General features: G+C 39.4%; 1 protein-coding gene across 1 annotated transcript in view; it reads right to left on the bottom strand.

Annotated features, from left to right (window-relative positions):
- The window catches only part of pex5la (peroxisomal biogenesis factor 5-like a), a 179,314-nt gene that overhangs the window by 23,523 nt on the left and 130,586 nt on the right, over positions 1-25,205 (bottom strand). Inside the window, exons 7-12 of the mRNA XM_060834132.1 lie at positions 9,858-9,974; positions 9,235-9,378; positions 5,187-5,257; positions 4,123-4,320; positions 3,772-3,937; positions 220-377 (exon numbers count right to left, since the gene is read on the bottom strand). Of these exons, the coding sequence (XP_060690115.1) occupies positions 220-377; positions 3,772-3,937; positions 4,123-4,320; positions 5,187-5,257; positions 9,235-9,378; positions 9,858-9,974 (854 nt within the window). The remainder of the gene's footprint in view (positions 1-219; positions 378-3,771; positions 3,938-4,122; positions 4,321-5,186; positions 5,258-9,234; positions 9,379-9,857; positions 9,975-25,205) is intronic.

The raw sequence follows: 25,205 nt of genomic DNA, 5'->3' as shown, positions 1-25,205 counted from the left end.
TGAAATAGTTTGGTCCAGGACCCTCTTCTGCACTTTTCTGAACAGAGTAACCAACCGCATTTAAAAGAGCAAAAGCGCTATGCTGCACTTTGAAGCACTTGATTCAACTAATATATATTCAAATTTGCTCAAATCCCCAATTCTGAACTACTCTCTTCAATAAAACCAAAGTCAGAATAATAAATGTAAATATCAAGGAAAATCGAATTGAGCACTTACCTGTAAGCTCCCAGGTTTATGCAACTGATTCCCAGGTTGTACCTTGATCGGATGAAGCCAGGTTGAATTTCCAAGGCTCTTTGATAAGCCTCAACAGCTTCTTCACTCCGATCTCCATTTGCTAACGTGGCTCCAAGACGATTCCACAACAAATAGTCCTTGAAAGTATGAAAGCATTTTCAAAACTATTGTCAGAGAAATTCAAAATGACAAAATTTACATCGGAATATTTAAATCTTTTGTATCACAGTTCTGTGGGTTTTATCTCAGCTACTTTGAAAACTAAGTTGTTAATGCACTAACTTTAGTGCATAATGATTGTGCATATAGAAAAATGATTGTGATAATATTTGTTCAGAAATTCTGACTCTCAGCAATTGCTTTTTAGTGGCATTCCAACCATACTAAAATACAATGTCTATTTTTGTTCTTTCATGGAGTGTGGCATCACTGCTGGACCAGCATTCATTATTGGCCAGCCTTATAATAAGAGCAAAATACTGCAGATGCTGGAAATCTAAAACAAACAGATGCTGAAGAAATTCAGCAGGTCTGGCAGCATATGTGGAGAGATAAAACAGTTAACATTGAATTTTTCAGTCACACTGGAGTTGAAAACTTAACTCTTGCTCTTGCCTCAGATGCTGCTAGACCTGTTGAGTTTCTCCAGCACTTTATCTGTTTTTACAGCTCACTCTGATAGTTGACATTGAGAAGGTGATTTTGAGTTGCTTTCTCAAACTGCTGCGATCTATTTGGTGCAGATAGACCAACATGTGACGAAAAGAGCTCAAGGATTTTGACCTGGTGAAACTGAATGAAAACCTATATAATTATGGGTGCCACGGTGGCTCAGTGGTTAGCACTGCTGCCTCACAAGACCAGGGTCCCAGGTTCAATTTCAGCCTCAGGCAGACTGTCTGTGTGGAGTTTGCACATTCTCCTCATGTCTGCATGGGTTTCCTCCCACAGTCACAAAGATGTGCAAGTCAGGTGGACTAGCCGTGCTAAATTGCCTATAGTGTTAGGTGCATAAGTCAGAGGGAAATGGGTCTGGGTGGGTTACTCTTCAGAGGGTCAGTATAGACTGGTTGGGCCGAAGGACCTGTTTCCACGCTGTAGGGAATCAAACCTAATGTAGGATGGTGTGTGGCTTGACAGGGAACTTAGGGGTTGTGGCATCCCCACATATCTGCTACCATTGCCCGAGATGGTAGCGATTATGGGTTTGGAAAGTGATGTCTAGAGTGCCTTGGTGAACTTCTATAATGTATCTTCTAGGTGGTACACATATGGTGGTGAAGGAAGTGAATGTTTGTAGACGAAGGCCAATCAAGTGGACTGCTTTGTCCTGGATGGCGTCAACTTCTTAAGGGTTATTAGAGCTGCACTCATCCAGGCAAGAGGGCTGTGTTCTACCACACTCCTGCTTTGTGTCTTGTGGATGGTGCACAAGCTTTGGTGAGTCACTCGCAGAATTCTTTGCCTCTGACCTGCTGTTGTAGCCATGATGTGCAAATAGTTAGTCTACTTCAGTTTCTGCTCAATGGTAACTTCCAGGGTGTTGATAGTGGGAGATTAACCATTGGTAATGTCATTGAATTTCTTGGGCTGGTGGTCAGATTCTCTCTTGTTGGAGATGACAATTGCCTGCCACCTATGTGGTGTAAATAATATTTGCCACTTCAAACTTAATTATTGTCTGGGTTTGTTAAAATGTGGAAATCAAGAAGTTTGTCTCAGAGATGTACTGCTTGTTGCCAAATTGCACGATAAATATATATCTTCAAGCATCAAGAAACAGGAGCAAAGACAGGCCATTCAGCCCCTGTAGCCTGCAGTACCATTCAATATGATCATCCAACTCAGAATTCCATTCCACCTTATCTCTTTAAACCTAAGAACGATATCTAACTCTTTCACAAACACATTCATTATTTTGGCTTCAACTCCTTATTCTTCAAAAGTTTTAATTCGAGTAATATTGTCCTAACTTATGCAGTTTCTTCTGTCAGTCTTGCCATTCCAGGAATCAGTCTGATGAACCTTTGTTGCACTCCCTCCACAGCCAGAACATTTTTTCTCAGACAAGGAAACCAAACAGTGTAAAATACGATAGGTGTGGTCTCACCAAGGTCCTGTACAACTGCAGCAAGACATCCCCACTCCTGTACTTGAATTCTCTCCCTATGAAGGACAACACACGTTTCTGTTCTTCACCACTTGCTGCACCTGCATGTTTACTTTCAGCAACTGGTATTCAAGGATATTCAGGTCTTATTGCAGCTCCTGCTTTCCCAATCTATGGCCATTCAGGTAACAATTTGTCTCCCTGTTTTTGGCATGTTTCATCAGGATGAAGGGCTCACGCCCGAAACGTCTATTCACCTGCTCCTCAGATGCTGCCTGACCAGCTGTACTTTTCCAGCACCACACTCTTCGTCCCTGTTTTTGCTACCAACATGGATAACCTTGCATTTATCCATGTTATACTTCATCTGTCATGCATTTTCCCACTCACTCAACTTGTCCACATCTTACCAAAGCATCTCTCCATCCTCCAGACTGTTTATCCTCCCACCTTTGTGTCATCTGCAAACTTGGCCATATTGTGTGAGGTTGCAGTGCTTGTCTGTTATCTTCAACAAATGTATCAGAAATACTCAGGGCTTGTCCATTTCATTGTGTCTCTTCAGTGTGTCAAGTTTTAATTGTTGCCCAAGAAGTGTCTAACAGAGATTTTCTTTACAAGAGTAGTTTCATCTGTTCAGATTTTATTATTGAAAATGACAAAACATAACTTTTTAAACTGAACTTTCTCTTCTCATTTAGTCTCTCTTTAGGCAAATGTGCCTGATTTGACATCAAATTTACAGTTGTGGCACTCTAGGCTCAAGTTCTGAACCACTGATTAACAATTCTTCAGTCTGACTGATTATGGGAGCACACAGTTCCGAGCTGTTTATACAGCTCTCAGATGCTCTGTGCTTTCTGGTTAGTTAGCAGACAAGAACTTTCAATGCAAAAACCTACAGAATGGTAATGGCCAAGTGTTCATTAATTTTTGATCACAAAATCAGGTTCAATAATGTTTTGCCCTGCTTACTATTCATATACAGTTGAATGATTAAATAAACCTTTTAGTTTATAGCTAATTCTCATATGAAATGAGAACCACATACATTACAGTGGGTTGAAATAGGACTATGTGTTGCTTATATGATCACTGAGTCTGTTGTTTTGTGAAATAGTCATGTTGGACAATAAAGCAATAATTTACAGGCATAAAAATGATCATAATTTTTCACTGTTCATTTCATCTTTCATTGTCATTTTATATAGGATTGTGGTAGAATGAAGCCAAAATGAAATATCAAAAAGAGAAAGGATAATAAATATAATAACCACCCCTTTCTAACAAAATGTAACTAGTTTTATTGTCATGGTCTCTTTCCAATTTAGTATTGTAAAGTGAAAAGGTGTAGCTAAGCCAGAAATTAGAGAATGCTTTATCATAAAAATATGCAATTGTTTAAAACAATGAGATTTTACCTGTGGTCTAATTGTGAGGGCAGCATTGAATGCCTCAACAGCTTTGTTGTATTCTCCACTGAGGTTAAAGAGTACACCTAGTCCAGTCTGCAGGTCTGGATCTATTGTATCAGAATTCTGTTGGGCTGCTTTCAAAAACAAGTCTTTCACTTCTGCAAGGGATGAACTGAAAATGTTTATAGTAATTGAGTATCAAATAGCTAAAAGCAATTTTTCTAATTATAACTATGTGAATTTATTGAATCATGCAACTAAAATAAGTTGTATGCAAATTTAATTTGTTAGAGTAGAAAAGGAATTAAGTTTGTAAAACAAGCTCTTCATCATAGCCTAAAACAGTTCTGCATTTACCTGTCATCAGTTTCTTTAGATTCTTTTCTCCCAAGGGCTGGAGAGCCAGTTTTCCCTCGTATTAGGTATTTGTACTTGGGGTTATGTCTAATCCAGTTTTTCAGGGCTTCACTGGCCTCTTGTTGCAGACCTGTGTTGGTCAAGCTTACTGCCAATGCCATCAGAGCAACCAAGTTGCAAGACTGCAGTTCTAGACATCTAGAAGGAACATCAATCTGCAGTTATTTCCATAGACTAGTGTGGTATAACAGTTTTCAATTTACATCATACTCAAATGCTTTGGAAATTATAAGATCAGAAGGACTGACAAGAATCTACTGGAAATACAGTTAACTAGTGTGGAAAATATTAAACCAAACAACTTGGGTAATTATATTATTAATTCTAATTAATATTACTTCAAATGACAGTCATTCAGTATATAATCCATCTTTCAGGAGATTCTTCATTGTACTTGGATTGGTTAATTTAGATGTCTCACATCCAATGCAGCATTTTTTTTCAGATTGTTTTAAAGTAATGTTTTAAAATCTAAAGCTGAAAAGTTGCAAGGGTTTATGTCCAGCAGAAATTATTGATTAGCCACATGCACCAATTATAGTAGAAAGCACCTTATGTACATATTGTGCAGGCATATGAACTTTATATCTGCATTCAACATATACCACTCACACATTCTCACCTTCAACTCTGTTTCCTTTACCAATAATATATGGTAAAGTTCTTGCTCTTACTACATTGAGAATAAATGCCAAGTGAAGACAAGTATATGTTAAAGCGATTTGAAAGAGGAGGGGGAGAATGTCATGTTCATTGCAACTTTGACCATGTTTTCTCCCTAAGGTCTATGAAGTCAGTCGTAAACATTTCTGCATTTATAATTGTTCATATCAGATTCCTCTTCCTTACTAAACCCATTTTGATTATCTGAATTTTGTATAACTAACAAAAATTAACTCATTCATCCATGGATCAAACTATGTCATGCAGAGAAAACCACATATTATAATTCACCTGTGCTGGTATAGAAAATAGTGTAAACATTTTGTTTTGTCAGAGTTTACCTCTGGAGAGCAACAATGGCAGCCTGTTCATTTTCATTATCTGCTTGTGTGGTACCCAAGTACTGCCAAGCCTGTGGACATACCAACAATACCAATAATAAATTATGTTCAGGAAAATGCAATACAATTGCAATGTTTAAAGAAAAAGGTGCAATATTTTATAGATAACAGGTATTTCGACATTGCCAGTTTCATCCTGTTTCAAATTACAGGATTATACACACAGACACACACACATATATATATATATATATATATATATTTATTGCATATCTTATATCTGCACTAAAAGGCAAGGCAAGACAGGCATATTATGAGCACAGAGGCTCTGGATAAGATTACAAAAAGGCAAGGCAATTTAAAAGTCAGGGATGTCGTGAACATCCAGTTGGGCTCAGAATGAATGAGCATTATGATACCAGGTACACAACCTGATCCAGTCCAGAGGCTGGAATATAAAGTGTTGTTACATCAACATCACAATGATTGTTGCTGTTGTAGCCCAAAGTGCACTACTGAAGTGCAGAAGTGACCTTTAAATGGATCAGAGGTATGCTATGAAGGTTTTTAAGAGTCTTGCACATACTCTATTAGAAACCGATGTCCATGAACATGGGATACATATGACTGGTGTCTATACAGCATGCCCTGAGATGTTGATGCCCAATTTTCAACATGGAGATTACTTAGATCAAGTGGCAAGATGAATCCACCAGGTTCTCAGTCTGATTTTCTTGACATTAAGAATATCTGGTGAGTTTGGTAATGGAAGGCTGTTTATTAGTGAGACAAGTGGGCTGTAAATGAGATGTTTAACAAGAAATAATGACTGTCAATTGCCTAGAGAGATTCTTATCACTCCCCTGTCCAAAGTGCAAAAGATGGTCTGTGTTGATCCCAATGTGAGATGGGCCTTGCTGCACTTTGGCAATTCTACCAAACATCCCACCATAGCTCACATCAAATGAACCCAGGAAGATTGCACCCCAGTTGTCACATCCTCTATCATACATTCTCATATTTTTCTTATTCCTAATGTCACACTAACAGGTTAGTAGTTGAGAGAGTTTGTGGGTTTGGAAGTTATATGCATGCCAGAATTTGAAACTTTGGAGATGAAGTGTAGTAAATAGGTAAGGAAGATAGTAACAGACCTCAGCAGGATACAGCCTGGAAAATGGATTGACATCTGATTGGAATCTGTTAAATTTAACACACTGAAGTGTTTTGTTTTGGTAGGATAAATGAAGAGATGCAATATGAGCTGAACAGTATCTTATTTGTTTCAGGTTGGTATTTTAAAAGACATGCAGGGACAGAGGGACCTAGGGAGCATGTATTCAAATCTTGGAGGTAGCAAGACAAGTTACACTGAGTACCAAAAAGACATATGTGAACTTCAGCTCAAAGAGAGATATAGGTAGAAAGAAAAAGTTATGCTAAACCTCTAAGCACACTGGGAAGTACAGTAGATCACGGTATATATGCCAACCTAGTATAAAAGACAACCCCTTTTCTCCGTCACAAAAGTTATTATTTATAAATTTATTTGGCCAAAACTGATCAGCCATTATGTGCAATACTCACAGTAGTTATGAACCTCAAGTTTACAACCCATAAACTGACATTTTACTAAATGGTATCTTATTATCTGCTTAATCACTGCACCTAGTGATAAGTGCTGTCATGTGAAGATGTGCCAGATTTTAAGACATGACCAAACAGTCCCTTCATGATGAACACCAGAGTTGGTGACCACTTACAATCATGTCAACAGTGCATTTTTATTCCCATTTTTGCTGGGATATTTCAAGGCTTAAATTGTCAACTTATAAACCATCTTATATGGTAGGCAAATAATTGAAATACCATCAGAAAAGATGTGCAAATGAGAAAGTTTTTATAAAGGTCCATTTGATTGGTTGAATAAATCCCTCTATTTTGTGCTCCTATGAATTGTTTCTGTAAAGTGCCTGAGGTTATTTTTCAAAGTTAACACTGCTAGGTGGTTTTATGCAGAATAAGCAGGAAAAACATGATTCATACAAACACAGATGGAACATGGCCAAGACGAATTGATCACATGTTAAGAGGATATCATGTAATAAAATAAGTTCCTTTCAAAATATTGTGCAGGGACTGGGTGAATAGCATGCATATAAATTAACTGAATTCACCGCACAATATTTGATAGGGAGCAGAAACTTTATTTTCAGACTGTACAAGTAAATTCACTATATTGTTTCTTAATGAGGAATTGTACTCTTGAAAGGAGTAGTGTTAAGAGATATGGTTTCAACATTGTTATGTGAATCGCCAACACATATTCCCAGTAGGACTCAAGTTGGGCTGTGCCTAAAATGCTAGTCACATTTGTTACAAGAAACATCATATTGTTTGGATGAAGAAGAACTCAGGCTTTTGCATGTAGTGAGTGATATGTAGCATTTCTGGAATACACAGAAATAATCTCTACACCCGCTGTATCAATGTAAACTTGTAAATTAACAGATGAAGTATCTTCAATGAAAGTAAGGTGAACAAAGTATACACAGATGTAAACCACCAATTACAATATCACCAGGTACATAGGAAATAAGAGCAGGAGCAGGCATTTGGATCCTCAAGCCTGACCTATTGTTCCACATGTTCATGGCTGATCTGCCGCAGGCCTCAACCCCTCTTTTGTGCCAGGTCACCATAGTCCACAACTCCCTAAAATTGCCAAAATATACCACTTCCCCTTTAAATACTTTTGGTGATCCTGCCTCCACAACTCTCTGGGGACAAGAATTCCAGATACCCGTTACCCTCTGGGAGAAAAAAGATCCTTTCCATCTCAGTTTTAAATTAGCCTCCCCTTACTCTGTAACTATGTTGCCTACTTTGAGAATCTCCCTTCACACCTTGCTAGTCTGTTATCCTTGAGACTTTTATAGTGTCCTGCACTGTGAAGACCAAAGCAAAATATTGGTTTAAATTGCCTTATATTTCCTTACTCCCCATTATTAATTTCCCACCAAGGGTTCCACATTTACTTTTCTATCAGTTCAATATTCCGTTCTGATTTCTTTTTACCACCTGAACAAAATACAGTGGTTTCAAACACTGCTTGATGAGTTTTGCTAGGTTTGAGCAAAGTTCTCTAGGATGGGATGCTTCTGCTCTACAGAAGTGACATGCAGGATTTTTTTGTATGACCATAAGACCATAGGATGTCAGAGCAGAACTAGGTCATTCAGCCCATCGAGTCATGGGCCAATTAGGCCATTCAATCATGGTTAATATATTTCTCAACCTCATTCTCCAGCCTTCTCCCCATAAGCCTTGATCCCCTTACCAAGCAAGAACCTATCTCTGTCAGTCTATTTGGACAGACATTTATGCCAGCATAAATTCATATAAAAGCGAAGCAATGTGTTTGGGTGCTTGGAGATGAGCTTTTTCTGTGGCCAAGTTTAACTGCAGCAATTGGCTGGGGCAGTAGCAAAGAAACAGAGTAACATTTGGATCAGTAAGTTCACTGTTAGGCAGATGGAATGAACAGCTTTTCTGTGACTGTCCCACTTTTCAGTGATGTATCTGGCATGGAGAACTAAAAGGGACAGAACAAGCAAGGTTAATACTCATAAATCTAAAAGCTCCACCAATTTGGCCTCAGACTTTTCACTAATTTTAAATTGCGACACCACTGGAACCAAGCCTGTGATTCCACAAGCTCTGGAATTCCCACTCTAAACCTGACAACCAAGAAAAAGAAAGATTTGGCTCTTTGTATCTGGATTTATAACAGCAAGTATCTTAAGATAATTTACTATGATAATGGTGTTATACAAGTGTATATTGTTGCTTCAAAAGACTTAAATCAGTTTACATGGTAGGTTGCAAACATTAGTGATAAACTACATAATCTGCTTTGTCTCACTAGGTATAACCCCACTAATAATATTTCACATTCAGATTTGCATGTAAAACACTCCTACCATATGCTTTGGAATTATTATCAGTGTATTAACATATAATCCATGATTAAATATCATCAGCCCACCTCTGCATCATGGGGATCTTGCAAAATCGCTGATTCTAATAGTAAGACTGCATTGGGCAGATCTCCTTCCTTCTGCTTTTTAAGAGCTTCCTCAAATGCATTGGGCCAGTCTTTGAAGGGATTGTCGGTGTGAAAATAATAGCCCTGTAGTAAAGGTTAATTGGAATGAATAACATCTCTTGAAAAAAAGTTGCAAAAATTAATGATCTAATTTGTAGAATTGTTCTGTTACTGAAAGCTTAATCTATTCACTATTATGTTGCTGTTCTTGTTTATTGGATTACAACAATTAAATTGCCTCATTAATAATTAAAGCACTATCCACTCAACATTTGTTTGACTCTGTCCATTGCTCATTAGTGTACTGTTTTGAATGGTCAGTACCACAGTTACACCAAATCCACAAAGATTAAAATCTCTTACGTAAATAATGAAGTAATAATAGATTTAAAAGTTGCACTTCTTGTTCTGTACTCTCCTCACTTCTGCCATGAACAACAAATTTGTTGTCACCATTTTCAGGTTGAATTTGAATATAAATAAGAATCAACCAAAAAATTTGACGCTTGTAAAAATGTAATTAGAAAAACAACAAATTGTGAAGATCATATTTTCAAGGTCACCTTCTCATGTGGGGAGACATTTGTATTTGTTGCTGGCTGTTCACTTCCTGCTATCCAATTCCTACGTGCCATTTCTTCCCATTCATCTTGCATTTTATCCCAGAATTCTGTGTCGGACTGGCAAATAATAATAACATATAAAATCAAAAATGCTTCAACCACAAACTAATTTTGATTAAAGGAAACAAAGAGAAGACTTGGTAGCAATTCGTTAAACATTAGATGTGCAAGTTAGCATTTTCTATAAATCAGAGCACAATGAGGTAGCTGCCAGAGGAGATGAAGTGTCAATGCTTAAGAAGAAATTATGATTATAAGCCTACTTTAGCTCACAAAATATAGTTCTTTTGAAGCTTCTTGTAGGACTGGTCTCTCCGATTTCCTTTGAGAGAAAATGCAACTTAAAGTTTGCTGGTTTCTTTTGTCAATTATATGTATACCACAATGCATACTCATGCTGAATATGTGATATGTGGTTAGTAATTGTTTTAGGTAAAAATGAGGACTGGAAACCCGAGTCTGGATTAGAGTGGTTCTGGAAAAGCACAGCAGGTCAGCAGCATCCAAGGAGCAGGAAAATTGACAACGGATGAAGGGCTTTTACTCGAAATGCGATTTTCCTGCTCCTCGGATGCTGCCTGACCTGTTGTGTTTTTCCAGCACCACTCTAATCCAGACTAGCAATTGTTTTGCCAAGGCAAGTTCTCTTTTTCATAACCCTCAGCATTTGTACACATCTAAAAAATGCAATCTACCATCAATTGATGAAGTCGTTAGAATCAACTGATGGCATTTATTTCTTAGTTTATATTGTATAATGGATATTTGAGTTTTTATTACTGCATAAAAAATATCACCTAATATGAAGAATGTCAGATATGGAGTAGGAGTGAGCCATACAGCCTCTTGGTAGCGTAGGTTTGAAGGGTCAAATAGCCTACTCTCGCACCTATTTTCTATGTTGAGCCTGCTGTGCCATTCAGTGCAATCATGAGTGATCTGCTTCCAGTCCATTTTTCCACCTGCTCCCCATAGCCCTCGATTCCCTGAAAGACTAAAATTTGATCTGCTTCAGCCATGCTTATATTCAACAATGGAGCAGTCACAACAATCTGGGGCAGAGAATTCCAAAGATTCACACCCTCTCTGAGTGACAACATTTCTCCTCAACTCAGTGCTACATGATTGATTTCTTATCCTGAAGCTGTGGCTTTATCTTCTAGATTTGCCAGTGAGAAGAATCATTTTCTTAGTGTCTACTAGATCTAGTCCATTTATAACCCTGGCATGATTCTATAGATCACCCCTCATTCTTCTAAACCCCAGAGGTGTTGCCCAATTTACTCACAAGGTTTTCTGAGATTGCAAAGGGATCTTGATCAAATGGGTCAATGGGCTGAAAAATGGCAGGTGGAGTTCAATCTGGATAAATGCGAGATATTGCATTATGGTACCACAAACGAGTGTGAGGCTTAGACAATTAATAGTAGGGCCTTGGGAACAAAGGGACTTAGGGGTGCAGTTGCATGATTCTCTGAATTTTGCATCAAATATAGACCGGGTGGTTAAAACGGTGTTTGGCACACTTGCCTCCATTGCTCACTCCTTTGAATAAAGAAATTATGATGTTATGTTGAGGTTGTACAAGATATTGGTGAGGTCTCTTCTAGAATTCTGTGTCTAGATCAGGTCACCCAGCAATAGGAAGGATATTATTATGCTGGAAAGAGTTTAGAAGAGATTTACCAGAATGTTGCTGGGTATGGAAAGTTTGACTTAGAGGAAAGGCTGGATAAGCTGGGACTATTTTCACTGGCGCATAGGAGGTTGAGAGGTGACTTTAAAGAGATTAGATTAGATTAGATTACAGTGTGGAAACAGGCCCTTCGGCCCAACAAGTCCACACCAACCTGCCGAAGCGCAACCCACCCATACCCCTACATTTTACCTATTACCTAACACTATGGGCAATTTAGCTTGGCCAATTCACCTAACTCGCACATCTTTGGACTGTGGGAGGAAACCGGAGCACCTGGAGGAAACCCACGCAGACACGGGGAGAATGTGCAAACTCCACATAGTCAGTTAAGAGGTTTATAAAATAATGAGGAGTAGGGATAAAGTAAATGGTAGTTGTCTTTTTCCTCGGTTACGGGCTTTCAAGACTACGGGGCACATTTTTAAGGCGAAAGGAGAGAGATTTAAAAAAGACATGATGGGGTTTTTTTTTACACAGGGAGAGGTTTGCATATGGAATGAGGAAGTAATGGATGTGGGTACAAGTATAAATTTTAAAAGATAAGTGCATGAGTAGGAAAGGTTTGGAAGGATATGGAGCAGGCAGGTGGGACTAGTTTAGTTTGAGACTATGTTCGGCATGGACTGGTTGGACTGAAAGATCTGTTTCCATGTTTTTACGACGTTACAACTTTAGAACCATTTCCTCAAAACTTTCATTCCAGAAAGCAATCAAGTGAATCTTCACTGTATTGTCTTCATACTCATTATAGGTATGAAGCCTAAAGCTCTGCATCCACAGAATGTAGCTACATTTCTTTATTCAGGTACTGCAATTCCTTTGTGATAATAGTCAATATGATCTTTCCTTTCCTAATTATTGTATTTGAATATTCACGTCCTGTGCTTCTCGGATGAGTAAACGCAAATTTCTCTGACTATCGATATTTAAAAGAGTCACATCTTTTCAAAAAGATTCTGCACTTCTATTCTTACTACCAAAGTGAATACATTTTCACTTATCCACCTCACATTCCGTCTGCCATCTTGTTGCCCATTGACGTATTGTGTATGTCCTCACAACTTACATTCCCATCTTGATTTGCATCATCAACAAATTTAGATACATAACTTCTTCTTTTTCATGTCATTAATGTAGATTGTAAGTAACTGTGGCACTGCTGTATGGCAGTCCATTGGTTACAGCCTATCTACTTGAAAATGACCTCTTTATCCTTTTTTTTTAAACAGCATATCCACTATCCAATCGTTCAGTATGCTCAGATATTATCCCAAATTTGAGGAGCCATTATCTAGCATTGTAACCTCTTGTAAGGCACCTTTCCAAATTAATTTTTGAAATCCATACAAAGGATATCTACGAGTTTCCTTTTATGTGTCTAGTTACATCAGCAAAAATAAACTCAAATAAACTTGTAAACACAATTTACCTTCTGTTAAATCATGTTGATTATGACGTTACTATGTGCATTTTTAGCTCAACAAGGAAGGTATTAGAAGCTATTTCTAAATAAATTTCAGATAAATGCGAGGTGCTGCATTTTAGGAAAGCAAATCTTAGCAGGACTTATAAACTTAATGGTAAGGTCCTAGGGAGAGTTGCTGAACAAAGAGACCTTGGAGTGCAGGTTCATAGCTCCTTGAAAGTGGAGTCGCAGGTAGATGGGATAGTGAAGGTGGTGTTTGGTATGCTTTCTTTTATTGGTCAGAATATTGAGTACAGGAGTTGGGAGGCTATTTTGCGGCTGTACAGGACATTGGTTAGGCCACTGTTAGAATATTGCGTGCAATTCTGGTCTCCTTCCTATCAGAAAGATGTTGTGAAACTTGAAAGGATTCAGAAAGGATTTACAAGGATGTTGTCAGGGTTCAAGAAGACATTTTAAAAGTGCTATAGCAAAAGTTGTTGCAAAAAATAAAGCTCTCATAGTGAAGTGGGCAGCATATTAGTTTTGATAGGAAATTGGTGAGCTAATAGGAAACAGCATGGTTGTAAACAGGTCACTTTATGGTTGACAAGTTGTGACAAGTGGTGTGCCACAGGGATCAATGCTGGGGCCTGAACCCTTTTACAATTCTATATATAAGTTTCTTTCTTAAATATGAATTTTTGAAGGTGCTGAAGGTTTGGTTGTTAAATTTTTTAATGGCACAAGTATAGGTAGGATGGAAAGTTGTGAAGAGGACATGAAGACTTTCAAGAGTGCCTCCAATAAACTTGTTGCATTACAACCTGGTGTTGTGTGATTTTTTTTTTGTAGATATTTTTATTGAAATTTAACATTTTTGCAAATTTACAAAAATAAACAAAACTCTCAAATACAAACATTGATGTACAATTAAATCATATATACAATAGTCATAATTTAACAAAGAAAAAAGAAAGAAAGAAAACAAAAAAAGAAAAAAAAAGAAACGAAAAAAGAAAGAAAAAAAACCTCAACTTTCTACTAATCTAACCTATAACTAACCAGAGTGTATACCTAAGTCTCTTACATGCTCGGAATGTATAAACATCAAATATAATAAAACCCGTATTCGCGCAGGATTCCTCTCCCAAGGGGCCCCGGAGCAGCCCGGTCTGAAATCTTCACTAAATAAAAGCCCTTGTTAGGATAGCCGAAATATCTGCATTTATATAATTCAAAAAGGGCTGCCATATTTTATAAAATAATTCAGTCTTTCGGTGCACCATATTTGTGAGGAAGTCAAGGGGGATATATTCCATAATTAATCTGTGCCAATTTGAAAGTCCAGGGGGGCCCTCAGCCACCCAGTTCACCAAAATATTTTTCCTTGCACAGAAAGAGAGAATAGAAAATAGTCTCTTCCCATGCATATCCAGAGATGAGAGGTTCGAAAAGCCCAAAAGGAGAGATACAGGGTCCACCCTAATTTCCGTTCCTAAAATTTCTGTCAGGGTATTTGCCACTTTAGTCCAGTATCTGCGGATTTTCTGACAAGTCCACAGACAATGTACAAGAGTACCCACCTCTATTTTGCATTTAGGACACATTGGAGATGCTCCTGCCTTAAATTTTGCCAGTCGAGCCGGAGCTATATGGGCCCTATGAAGTATCTTTAGTTGGATAGCCTGAGTTCTGTTACAGATAGCAATTCTTCTAGCATTTTCCCAAATGTCATTCCACATATCCTCAGAGATTTCTAGCCCCAAGTCCTGCTCCCATGTTTTAAGCAGGTCATCCATGTCTCCTGAGACTCCATCATGTAGCAAATGGTATATAGTACTAACGGAGGATGCCCCCGCTGGTCGTAAGACATTACGTTCTCTGTCTGATTTATAAAGACTATCTATTAATGTAGTCTTCCTCTGTATATAATCTCGAACTTGGAAGTATCGAAAGAGATCCCCATTAGGTATTCCGAATTTCAGACACAGCTGCTCAAAGGACATCAGGATCCCATCTTTAAATAGGTCCCCTAAGCATGAGATGCCCCTGGATCTCCAGAGTTTAAAGGTGGCATCTGTAATCCCCGGTTGGAATCCCCATGCGCCTACTATTGGTGCATGGGGGGATGTTTTATGTGAGTTACCCTCATTTTGCCGCATTATATTCCAGGCCTTAATTGTGTTTAATATTATGGGATTTTTACAGTGGTCTGTAATGATTTTCCTCTTATCTGAAAATAAAAGGTTAATAAGTGGGTATTTTACTTGGGAGGCTTCGATATCCAGCCAAATTGATTGTGGATCAGATGAAACCCAATCAGCTATGTAACTTAGTAGGGAGCTTAACTGATATTTCCTAAAGTCTGGGAAGTCCAGTCCTCCCCTTGCCTGTGGAAGCTGTAGCTTCTTCAGCTTAATAAGGGGCCGTCTATGGTTCCAAATAAAGGAGCCCAACCAGCCATATAATCTACGTAGGGCTAGCCTTGGCTGCATCAGCGGGAGCATTCTCATAGGATATAAGAGACGGGGCAGAACATTCATTTTAATTAATGCTATTCTCCCTAGCCAGGAAATCGGCAGGTCTCTCCATCGCTGGAGGTCCTGCCTTATCCTTTCCATTAATTGTACAAAATTAGCCCTATACAGCTGATCAAATACTGGCGTGATAAAAATACCTAAATATAAGAAGCCCTCCAGGGACCAACGGAAGGGAAAAGGGGATCCGTCCATTAAGTGGGGTATCATAGCCAGACCACCCATTGGCATGGCTTCCGATTTTGAAAAATTAATTTTATAGCCTGAGAATGCACTAAATGTATTAATAACTTGAATTAGACGAGGCACTGACATTAAAGGATTACTGAGGAATAAGAGAACGTCATCTGCATAGAGGGTAATTTTGTGTTTACCTGTACCAATCCTCGGGGCCGTTATATTAGGATCAGTCCGGATGGCTTCTGCTAATGGTTCGATTATCAGTGTAAACAACAATGGTGAGAGAGGACATCCTTGACGGCAGCCCCTACCCACACTGAAGCCATCCGATCTTAACCCATTAGTAATAACAGCTGCTTTGGGGTCATTATACAATGTTGAAACCCATTTGGTAAACACCTGTCCAACGCCAAACCTTTCCAATGTGTAAAATAAATATGACCATTCAACCCTATCAAATGCCTTTTCCGCATCCAATGAAATTACTACTCCTGGTATCTTTCCCTGATGACAGGCTTGGATCATATTCAAGACCCTTCTGATATTATTGGATGATCTGCGGCCCTTAATAAATCCCGTCTGGTCCTCCTTTATAATATATGGCAGTACCCTTTCTAGTCTTAGTGCTAACATTTTTGAGAGAATTTTAAAGTCTACATTTAGTAAGGATATTGGTCTGTAAGATGCACAATCTTCTGGGTCTTTTCCTTTTTTGAGGATAAGAGAAATATTTGCTTCTTTCAGCGTGGGCGGGAGACAGACCTGACTATGCGCAAAATTATACATATCCATAAGTGGGTCAACCAATATTCCTGTAAATTCTTTATAGAATTCAGCTTGAAAACCATCCGGGCCCGGTGCTTTTCCGCTCTGAAGTTGCCTAATTGCCTCAAGTATTTCTTGGACTGTTAAAGGGGTATTTAGGGCCGACACCTGTTCCGGAGTCAGGCCCGGGAAGGTCAAATTTTTTAAAAATGACTGCATCCTCCTAATCCTATCTTCACAATCCTGCGATCTATATAGTTCAGAATAAAATTCTTTAAAGGTCGCATTGATCTTTTTATGATCATGAGTCAGGGTACCTGTACTTTCCTTGATGGTCGGAATAGTTTGAGGGGCTTTCTTTTTCTTTGCAAGAAATGCTAAGTATCTACCCGGTTTGTCGCCATATTCATATAATCTTTGTTTCGCAAATAATATTTCCCTTTTAGCCGTTTGAGTAAGCACGGTGTTTAAAGCTGTCCTAAGAGCTGTAATCCTCTGCAATTTTGTGATAGAAGGTCTATCAGCGTATGCTGTTTCGGCTGCTTTTAGGCGAGCTTCGAGCAGACGCTGTTGCTCTCCCTTCATTTTCCTCTGGGTCGCTGAATAGGAGATGATCAAACCTCGTGCATAAGTTTTGATGGTCTCCCACATCATTGACGGATTGCTAGCCGTACCAGTATTAATTTCTAAAAAAGTTTTAAGTTCTTGGGAGAAGTACTTTAAAAATTTGCTATCTTTTATCAGGAAGGGGTCCATACGCCAATGCCGAGCAGATGTCCCATTGTTCTTTACCTTAGTTTCCATGTATACAGCGGCATGGTCAGAGATTGCTATAGTACCTATTTTACAGGTTGCTATAGAGTTTAGAAAAATCGATGGGGCAAAAAACATATCAATTCTTGTGTGACATTTATGTGGATTAGAGTAGAAAGAAAAATCTCTACCCTGTGGATGGAGACATCTCCATACATCTACCAATCCTAATTCTTTATTCAGGTCCGCCAGTTGTCTAGATCTGGGAGATACTCCAGCGGCACTCTTGGGAATTCTGTCTATTTCCGGATCCATAATACAATTAAAGTCTCCCCCTATAATTGTATGACGGGCACCAAAGGCCATCAGTTTTGAAAAAGCTTCCGTTATGAATTTAAAGGGGTGTGCCGGGGGGCAGTATACATTTAAGATCCCATATTCCTCTCCATTTATGAGGGCTTTAATCAAAATATATCGTCCAGATTCGTCTTTTATCTGATTTAGAATTTTCAAAGGGAAGTTCTTCTGGACAAGGATAACGACTCCCCTGCTTTTTGAATTAAAAGAGGAAAAAAAGGCCTGATCAAATCCGCCCTGTCGTAATTTTAAGTGTTCTTTATCCGACAGGTGTGTCTCCTGTAGGAGAGCTATATCAACTCTCTCCTTCTTAAGATTTGATAATATTTTCTTCCTTTTAACTGGCGAATTACTCCCCCTGACATTCCAGGTGCACCACTTAACCGACTGTTCAGCCATAATCATCTGGACAGATCCGAGACCCCTCGGGAGGGGAAACCCTATCTAGAACATCCCGAGCATGGAGCATACAAGATTTACAAAAGTAAAGATTCTCTGATACACTCAAAACAATATAACAAAAAACTCTTTCTAAGTATAAAAAATATAAAACATTCCGAATTGGAGATTTTCTCCCTTGTTCCCAGGGAGCGTCACTTCCTCTCCCACAGTCCATCTTACCCTCTTCCAACCAGTGCCCCACCCTTGACCCAGGTGTTCCTCAATAAAATGAGGAGAATTCAAATATAATATAAAGCTAGAGTTAACAGTGAACACCCCACCCCCACCCACACCCACATCTAAATATATTTGGGAATATTAATACCATATATAACTATAAGATTACAATCTCAACACGTAATACTTAAATATAATACCACAAAATAACAGGGGAAAGAAAAACAACCCCGCTCCTAAAAACAGAAGTAAAATAGAATAAGGTAACCACCTCCCCCCATCAACATTAACCAAACGCCCCAACATATATATATACATACACACATAGGGGGAAAGATAAGAAAAGATGAAGGGATGTAAACCAAAATAATGGGAAAGGCAGACCAGCGTCCACAATCTCTTACAGCTTATTTAAGAGAGTCCAAGAATTCCTTAGCCTTCTCCGGTGATCCGAAGTTATATATGGATCCTTTGTGGCTAAGGCGTAGCGTCGCTGGATATCGTAAGGAGTACTGGATATTTAAGTCCCTTAAACGCTTCTTCGCCTCATCGAATGCCTTCCTCTTTCGGACCAAAGCTGGGGAGAAGTCCTGGAACAGCATGATCCTGGATCCTTTGTGGGTCATAGCTTGGGGATCTTTTCCCAGATTTCTTGAGGCTTCCAGGAGCATCTGCCTCTCCCTATAGTTCTGCAGCTGGAACAGGACCGGGCGTGGGCGCTGGGTTGAGCCGGGCCCACGTACTGTGACCCGGTAGGCCCATTCTACCCTTACCTGGCCTGATCCAGCCTGCAGATTTAAAAGTTGTGGCAGCCAATGCTCTAAGAATGCTGTCAGCTGGCCTCCCTCTTCCTGTTCGGGAAGGCCCAACAACCGAATATTTTTTCTACGACATCGATTTTCGAGGTCATCAATGTGGTTTTCTAGGTTCTGGACTCGATTCTCGAGAAGACGGATGTGGTCGGCTGTTGATTTTATCCCAGTCTCTGAGGCTGCGGCCTTCGACTCCACCTCTCTGACTCGGCACTCCAATTCCTGAATGTCTCTGCCCTGCTTCTGCAGCTCGGCTGATAGTGCTTCTCTGCTCTGCCGAGACTCATCGATAAAAGCATCAATCTTCGCCTCCCACCTGGCAAACATCTCCTCAAAGCTCATCTTCATTGGTAAATCTCCTGAAGCAGCTGAAGACACCTTTGTTGCAGCTGAAGAGGGAGAGGGTGGGGGAGGGGTCCCTGCTTTCTTAGAGCCGCCTGTTCCCTTCCCTTTACTCATTTTCCAGCTAGTATTAGACTATTTAAATGTACTAATAGGTAACTATTTAAGGTTAACAACTATTATAAATGGTTTAGTGAGTGTGGTGGGGGTGGATAGCCCACTTTTCCCAAGTTTTGGGTAGAGCACTGTGGACTCAGTCTTGCTGGGTCGCCGCCATCTTGGATCCCCCGTTGTGTGATTTTTAAGGAAGATAAAGATATAGTTCTTAGAAAATAAAGGCTCAAAGTGAAAGAAAGTGGGTGCTGGGTTGGATGATAAGCCATGATCATAATGAATGGTGAAGCAAGCTCAAATGGCCAAATGGCCTACTCCTGCGCCTAAATTCTACATTTCCTTGAGGAGGTTAACAAGAGATATTAATAGGTTCCGTGAGTGGGCAAAGATTTGGAAAGTGGAGTAAATGGGAGAAAAGTAAAATCATCCATCTAGGAGGAATAAAAAGAATTGTGTCAATGGCGAAAGACTGCAGAGTTGTCACATCTATTGACTCAGTGTCTCCTTTTTAAGGAAGGGTGCAAATGCATTGGAGGCAGTTCAGGGAAGGTTTACTACATCCATATCTGAAATGGGCTGGTTGTCTTTTGAGGAAAGATTACACAGGTTTAGCTGGAGTTTAGAAGAGTTGGAGGTGACTTGACTGAAACGTAACATTTTGATGAGTATTGAAAGGTACATGTGGAAGGTGTGTTCAGACTTGTAGGAAAATCTAGAACTAGCAGCCGCAGTTTAAAATTAAGGGCCACACATTTAAAAGCAAAAGAAGTAGCATCTTTTTTTCACAAATAGTTCTGTGTCGTTGGAACTCATTTCCTCAAAAAGACGATGGAAACAGAATCTTTGAATATTTTTAAGGCGGACATGGATTCTTGATAGGCAAGGAGATGAGATAGGCGGGAATGTGAATTAATCAGGTGAGCCATGATCTTGTTGAACAACAGAGCAGACATGAGCACCCAATTCATATGTTCATATAGGACCTCATTATTAAGAGCATTGTCTTGACAATGTAGATCAGATTAATTGGTCTGCGAAAGCTCAATTAAGGTTGTATTTATCAAGAATTAGTTTACAGTAAAAAAAATGCATTATTCTCAATGTGAATGAATTCATATGAGCAACATTGATTTTATATTTGAAAAATTATAGCACTACATACTTTGAATAAGACAAACTCTTAAAGGTAAAGTTACAGGTATGCCCCCACTGCTCATAACAGATATGCTGGTATTTTGTTGATGTTGCGCTATACTTTTGCACTGACAGGAGCATTTGGGAAAATGTTGAGACTAATTCTGAATGTACAATTTGAAACCCTGATCCCATAGTCGTCTTTTTATCTAACCAAAAAACATAGTTATAGCGAATCAGAATTCAATTTCAGGGTACTAATATGTAGGTTCTTACTCCACATTAATGGAGATATTTCACTGCATGGAAGCTCAGAGAAATGATACTTTGTTCAGCTGAACAGTCGAGTCATAAAGTTAGAGAGATGTACAGCATGGAAACAGACCCTTCGGTCCAACTCGTCCATGCCGACCAGATATCCTAACCTAAACTAATTCCACTTGTCAGCACCTGGCCCATTTCCCTCCAAACCCTTCCTATTCACATACCCATCCAGATGCCTTTTAAATGTTGCAATTGTACCAGCCTCCACAACTCCCTCTGGCAGCTCATTCCATACACGTACCACCCTCTACATGAAAAGGTTGCCCCTTAGGTCCCTTTTATGTCTTTGCCCTCTCACCCTAAACTTATGCTCTCTAGTTCTGGACTCCCTGACCCCAGGGAAAAGACTTTGCCTATTTACCCTATCCATGCCCTTCATGATTTTACAAACTTCTATAAGGTCACCCTTCAACCTCAGATGCTCCAGGGAAGACAGCCCCAGCCTATTCAACCTCTCCTGTTAGCTCAAATCCTCCAACTGTGGCAATATTCTTGTAACTCTTTTCTGAACCCTTTCAAGTTTCACAACATCGTTTCAATAGGAAGACAACCAGAATTGCACGCAATATTCCAACAGTGACCTAACCAATGTCCTGTACGGCTGCAACATGACCTCCCAACTACTCAATACTCTGACCAATAAAGGAAAGCATACCAAATGCCTTCTTCACTATCCTATCTACCTGCGAATCCACTTTCAAGGAACTATAAACCTGCAAGCAAGATCTCTTTGTTCAGCAACACTCCTTAGGACCTTACCATTAAATGTATAAGTCCTGCTAAGATTTGCTTTCCCAAAATGCAAACCTCGTATTTATCTAAATTAAACTCCATCTTCCACTTCTCAGCCCATTAGCCCATCTGATCAGGATAAAAGAAGAAAAAAATGACTGACAGTGCAAGGCGGGAAGGCAGTAAATATGGCCAAAAATGTTATCCTTTCCCTGCTTATGAACAGTATCATTGGAAATGATCCATTGTATTGGCAAATGTTTAGCTCTATTTATCCAAAATAGGTACTGTCCATCAGCATTAATGTTATAAATAGTAGTGATTGTACCGCTTAACTGTCTTCATGCAGTTTATCACTTCTGACAAAGCAAGTAATGTTTAAAAAATCTAATTTTAGAGGCATTGCATTGTATTCCTGAGTAGTTCTAGAATTTCATTAGTAACAATATGAAAGAAGCAGTCACCACAGAAATTGAATATATTTGAAATTATATCAGAGTATTTATAGAACCGTTTCCTATGTTCTGATTTTATTGATTCTTTAAATGACCTCACTTTGCTTTGATATTCTGGATCAGAACTAGTTAGAATCATCGTAAGTTATAGGAGAAAAGACTTTTGAACATTTATCACCCACACAAGACAATACCAGGGAAATATATGCACCGTTTCAAGCTGAATTTCAAAAGGCATGAAAAACTGTTCTGATTGTTGACATGTTTCAGTTTAAAAGATAACAAATTGTTTGCAATTTGTCATTGTTTCAAATTTAAAAGAAACAATGCTATATTGCTTAGGATGTTTTAAATCTATACTGATTCAAATGTTTATTAAGAAACAAAGGAGAAGGCCCTTATTGCAGGTCATCGATGAAGTTGCAACGAATAAGAAAGTTAATATATCTACAAATCTAAATATGATATAGCTTCATATTTTATTCACAAGGAGATTGTGTAACTTTTTTTTGTTCATGATGTGGATATCTCTTCACACTAGGTCAGCATTTGTTGTCCAACCCTAATCGCCCTTGAGAAAATTACAGTGAGCTGCCTTCTTGAACTCTGTAGTCCGTGAGGTGTATGGACACACAGAGTGCTGTTAGGCAGGGATTATTGGGATTTTTGTTTTCCCAGCAACAGTAAAGGAATGGCAAAACAGCTCCAAGTCAGGATGGTGAGTGGCTTGCAAGGGAATTTGCAGGCACTAGTTTTCCTATGCATCTGCTACCCTCATCCTTCCAGACGGCAAAATAGAGGGTTTGAAAGATGTTTTGCAAAGGAGCTTTGATGAACTGCTGCAGTGCAACTTGTAGATGGCATGCATTGCTGCTTTGGAGAAGGAAATAAAATAAAAGAAGAAAGAAGTACATGTTGAAGGTGGGTGATAGTGTGCCATTCAAACATCTGCCTTGTTGGTTGGAATGGAGCTTCTTGAGTGTTGTTGGAGTTGCATCCATTCAGGCAAGTGGAGATTTTTCCATCATAACCGACTTGCACCCTGGAGATGGTGAACAGCCACTGAGAGAGCCAGGAGATGACTTAGTTGTTTACATGGTGTCTATTCTTTCAAGATTCTTCTTGAATGTTAAGCAAAGATTAGTATCCAGATCCACAAACAGAAGCTGGAAATTAAATTCACCAAGAGCTTTGTCCATCACATGAAAGAGGAGGGGCATTACAAAACCGAAATGGCAATCTTATGTATTTGTGAACCTGCCTGGTGCCTGCCAGGACTGCTGGCTTTTCAATGTCTTGTCTAGCGATGGCTAATTGGTTACAACTGTGAGCAAAATTAAGATTGCAGGAATAGCTTACAGCTTTGAAAACATCAATGCATCCTCAATCCTATGCAGAGGGTAAGCCTCCTATGAGAATTTGCATTGAGTGCCTGATAATTCACATAGATTTTATGATTTTCTTCCTCACAAGGACAAGCGGGGAGGCAAATAGACAATGACTCTGAGCTTTCACCTCACTCCCTAAGACTTCTGCAGACAGTCCCAGTCTTTCTACCAGTGATGGGGTGGGATCAGGTGGTAATGAATCATTGCTGAACAGTTATCTTTATGCAAAATCCTGTGGCTTAACAGGTCACAATAATCAATATCATCATCATCTCTACTGAAAGTTATCCCATATTTGCTGAGAGTAGAAACAAGCTGCTTCCTCTAGACCTCCAACTTACCCATGTCAATTTTTGAAATGAAGTCAGAGATGTCTCCTCTAGTTGGTCCACTGCCCATGACAGTTACAGATGACTGAAATGTTCCATCAAAAACAATGATGGTGAAAAAAAAAGCCTGATTTCCTGCTTTTTGAACAGTTCTAGGGTTAATAGGCTTTGAGCATGCCACATACTCATAGCAGTCACCACGCATGTTGTATAAGGACATCTGGATATCTCTTCACACTTTTAACCGCAGCACCAGAGGTATTCTCAACTTCCTTACCTTCACTAAAGTATTGATTGGGCCAGTCAGGGACTCCCAGAAATTCTTTGCAATGAAAAGTGTGATTGAAGACAGATAGGGAGAGCACCAGAAATGTAACACGACATTCAAGCACATAGACAGCCAAAACTCATGATGGCAGGGATTCTTTACTCCACTGGCATATGATCTTTACAATACGAAGGGAAATTAATTTTAAACTCAAAAAGCAGACTATTCATATAGAATTAAGCCCATAGCTCACATCTGGTTGAGGAAAACCATGTATCTTCCTTGCCCCTTCAAAAAGAGGGTCAGCTCGTCCACTTGAGCTACCTGTTTATTGTCCTACCTCAACTTTTGCTGTTGGAGGCCCCATTACATTATGATATGGGGGGGAAGCTAACTGATGAAGCAGATGTAGATAGCTGGGCCTAGGATACTCCCCTGAGGATCCCTTGCAGTGATGTCCTGGAGTGAGATGACCGACCTCCAACAATCACAACCATCTTCCTTTATGCAAGATATGGCTCAACCCGTGGAGAATTTTCCTCTTGATTTTCATTGACTCCAGTTGTGTGGGCGCCTTGATTCCATGGAGGAGAAAGTGAGGACTGCAGATGCTGGAGATCAGAGCTGAAAATGTGTGGCTGGAAAAGCGCAGCAGGTCAGGCAGCATCCAAAGAGCAGGAGAATCGACGTTTCGGGCATGAGCCCTTCTTCAGGATTCCTGAAGAAGGGCTCATGCCCGAAACGTCGATTCTCCTGCTCTTTGGATGCTGCCTGACCTGCTGCGCTTTTCCAGCAACACATTTTCCGCCTTGATTCCATACTTGGTCAAATGCTGCTTTGATGTCACTCTCACCTCACATCTGGAGTTAAGTTCTTTTGCAGTTAATAGAACGAAAAGAGGGAAGTAAAGAATGAGTGAAGTAAGGGCATCAAGCAGTTTTGAATTCTGGGAAAAACTGGGTTAATGTAGAAGACTCTGATGAATCATAACCTGAGAACAAGGAAAGATATGTAGGGTGCCTTTTTTGGCACTTCAAAGTGAGAGTAGAAGTAAGGATAATATTGGAGCAGAA

The sequence above is a fragment of the Hemiscyllium ocellatum genome, chromosome 13 (assembly GCF_020745735.1).
Source record: "Hemiscyllium ocellatum isolate sHemOce1 chromosome 13, sHemOce1.pat.X.cur, whole genome shotgun sequence".
Classification (NCBI taxonomy): Eukaryota; Metazoa; Chordata; class Chondrichthyes; order Orectolobiformes; family Hemiscylliidae; genus Hemiscyllium; species Hemiscyllium ocellatum.
The sequence above is the reverse complement of the archived record's forward strand: the minus strand, read 5'-3'. Positions and strand labels throughout refer to the sequence as shown.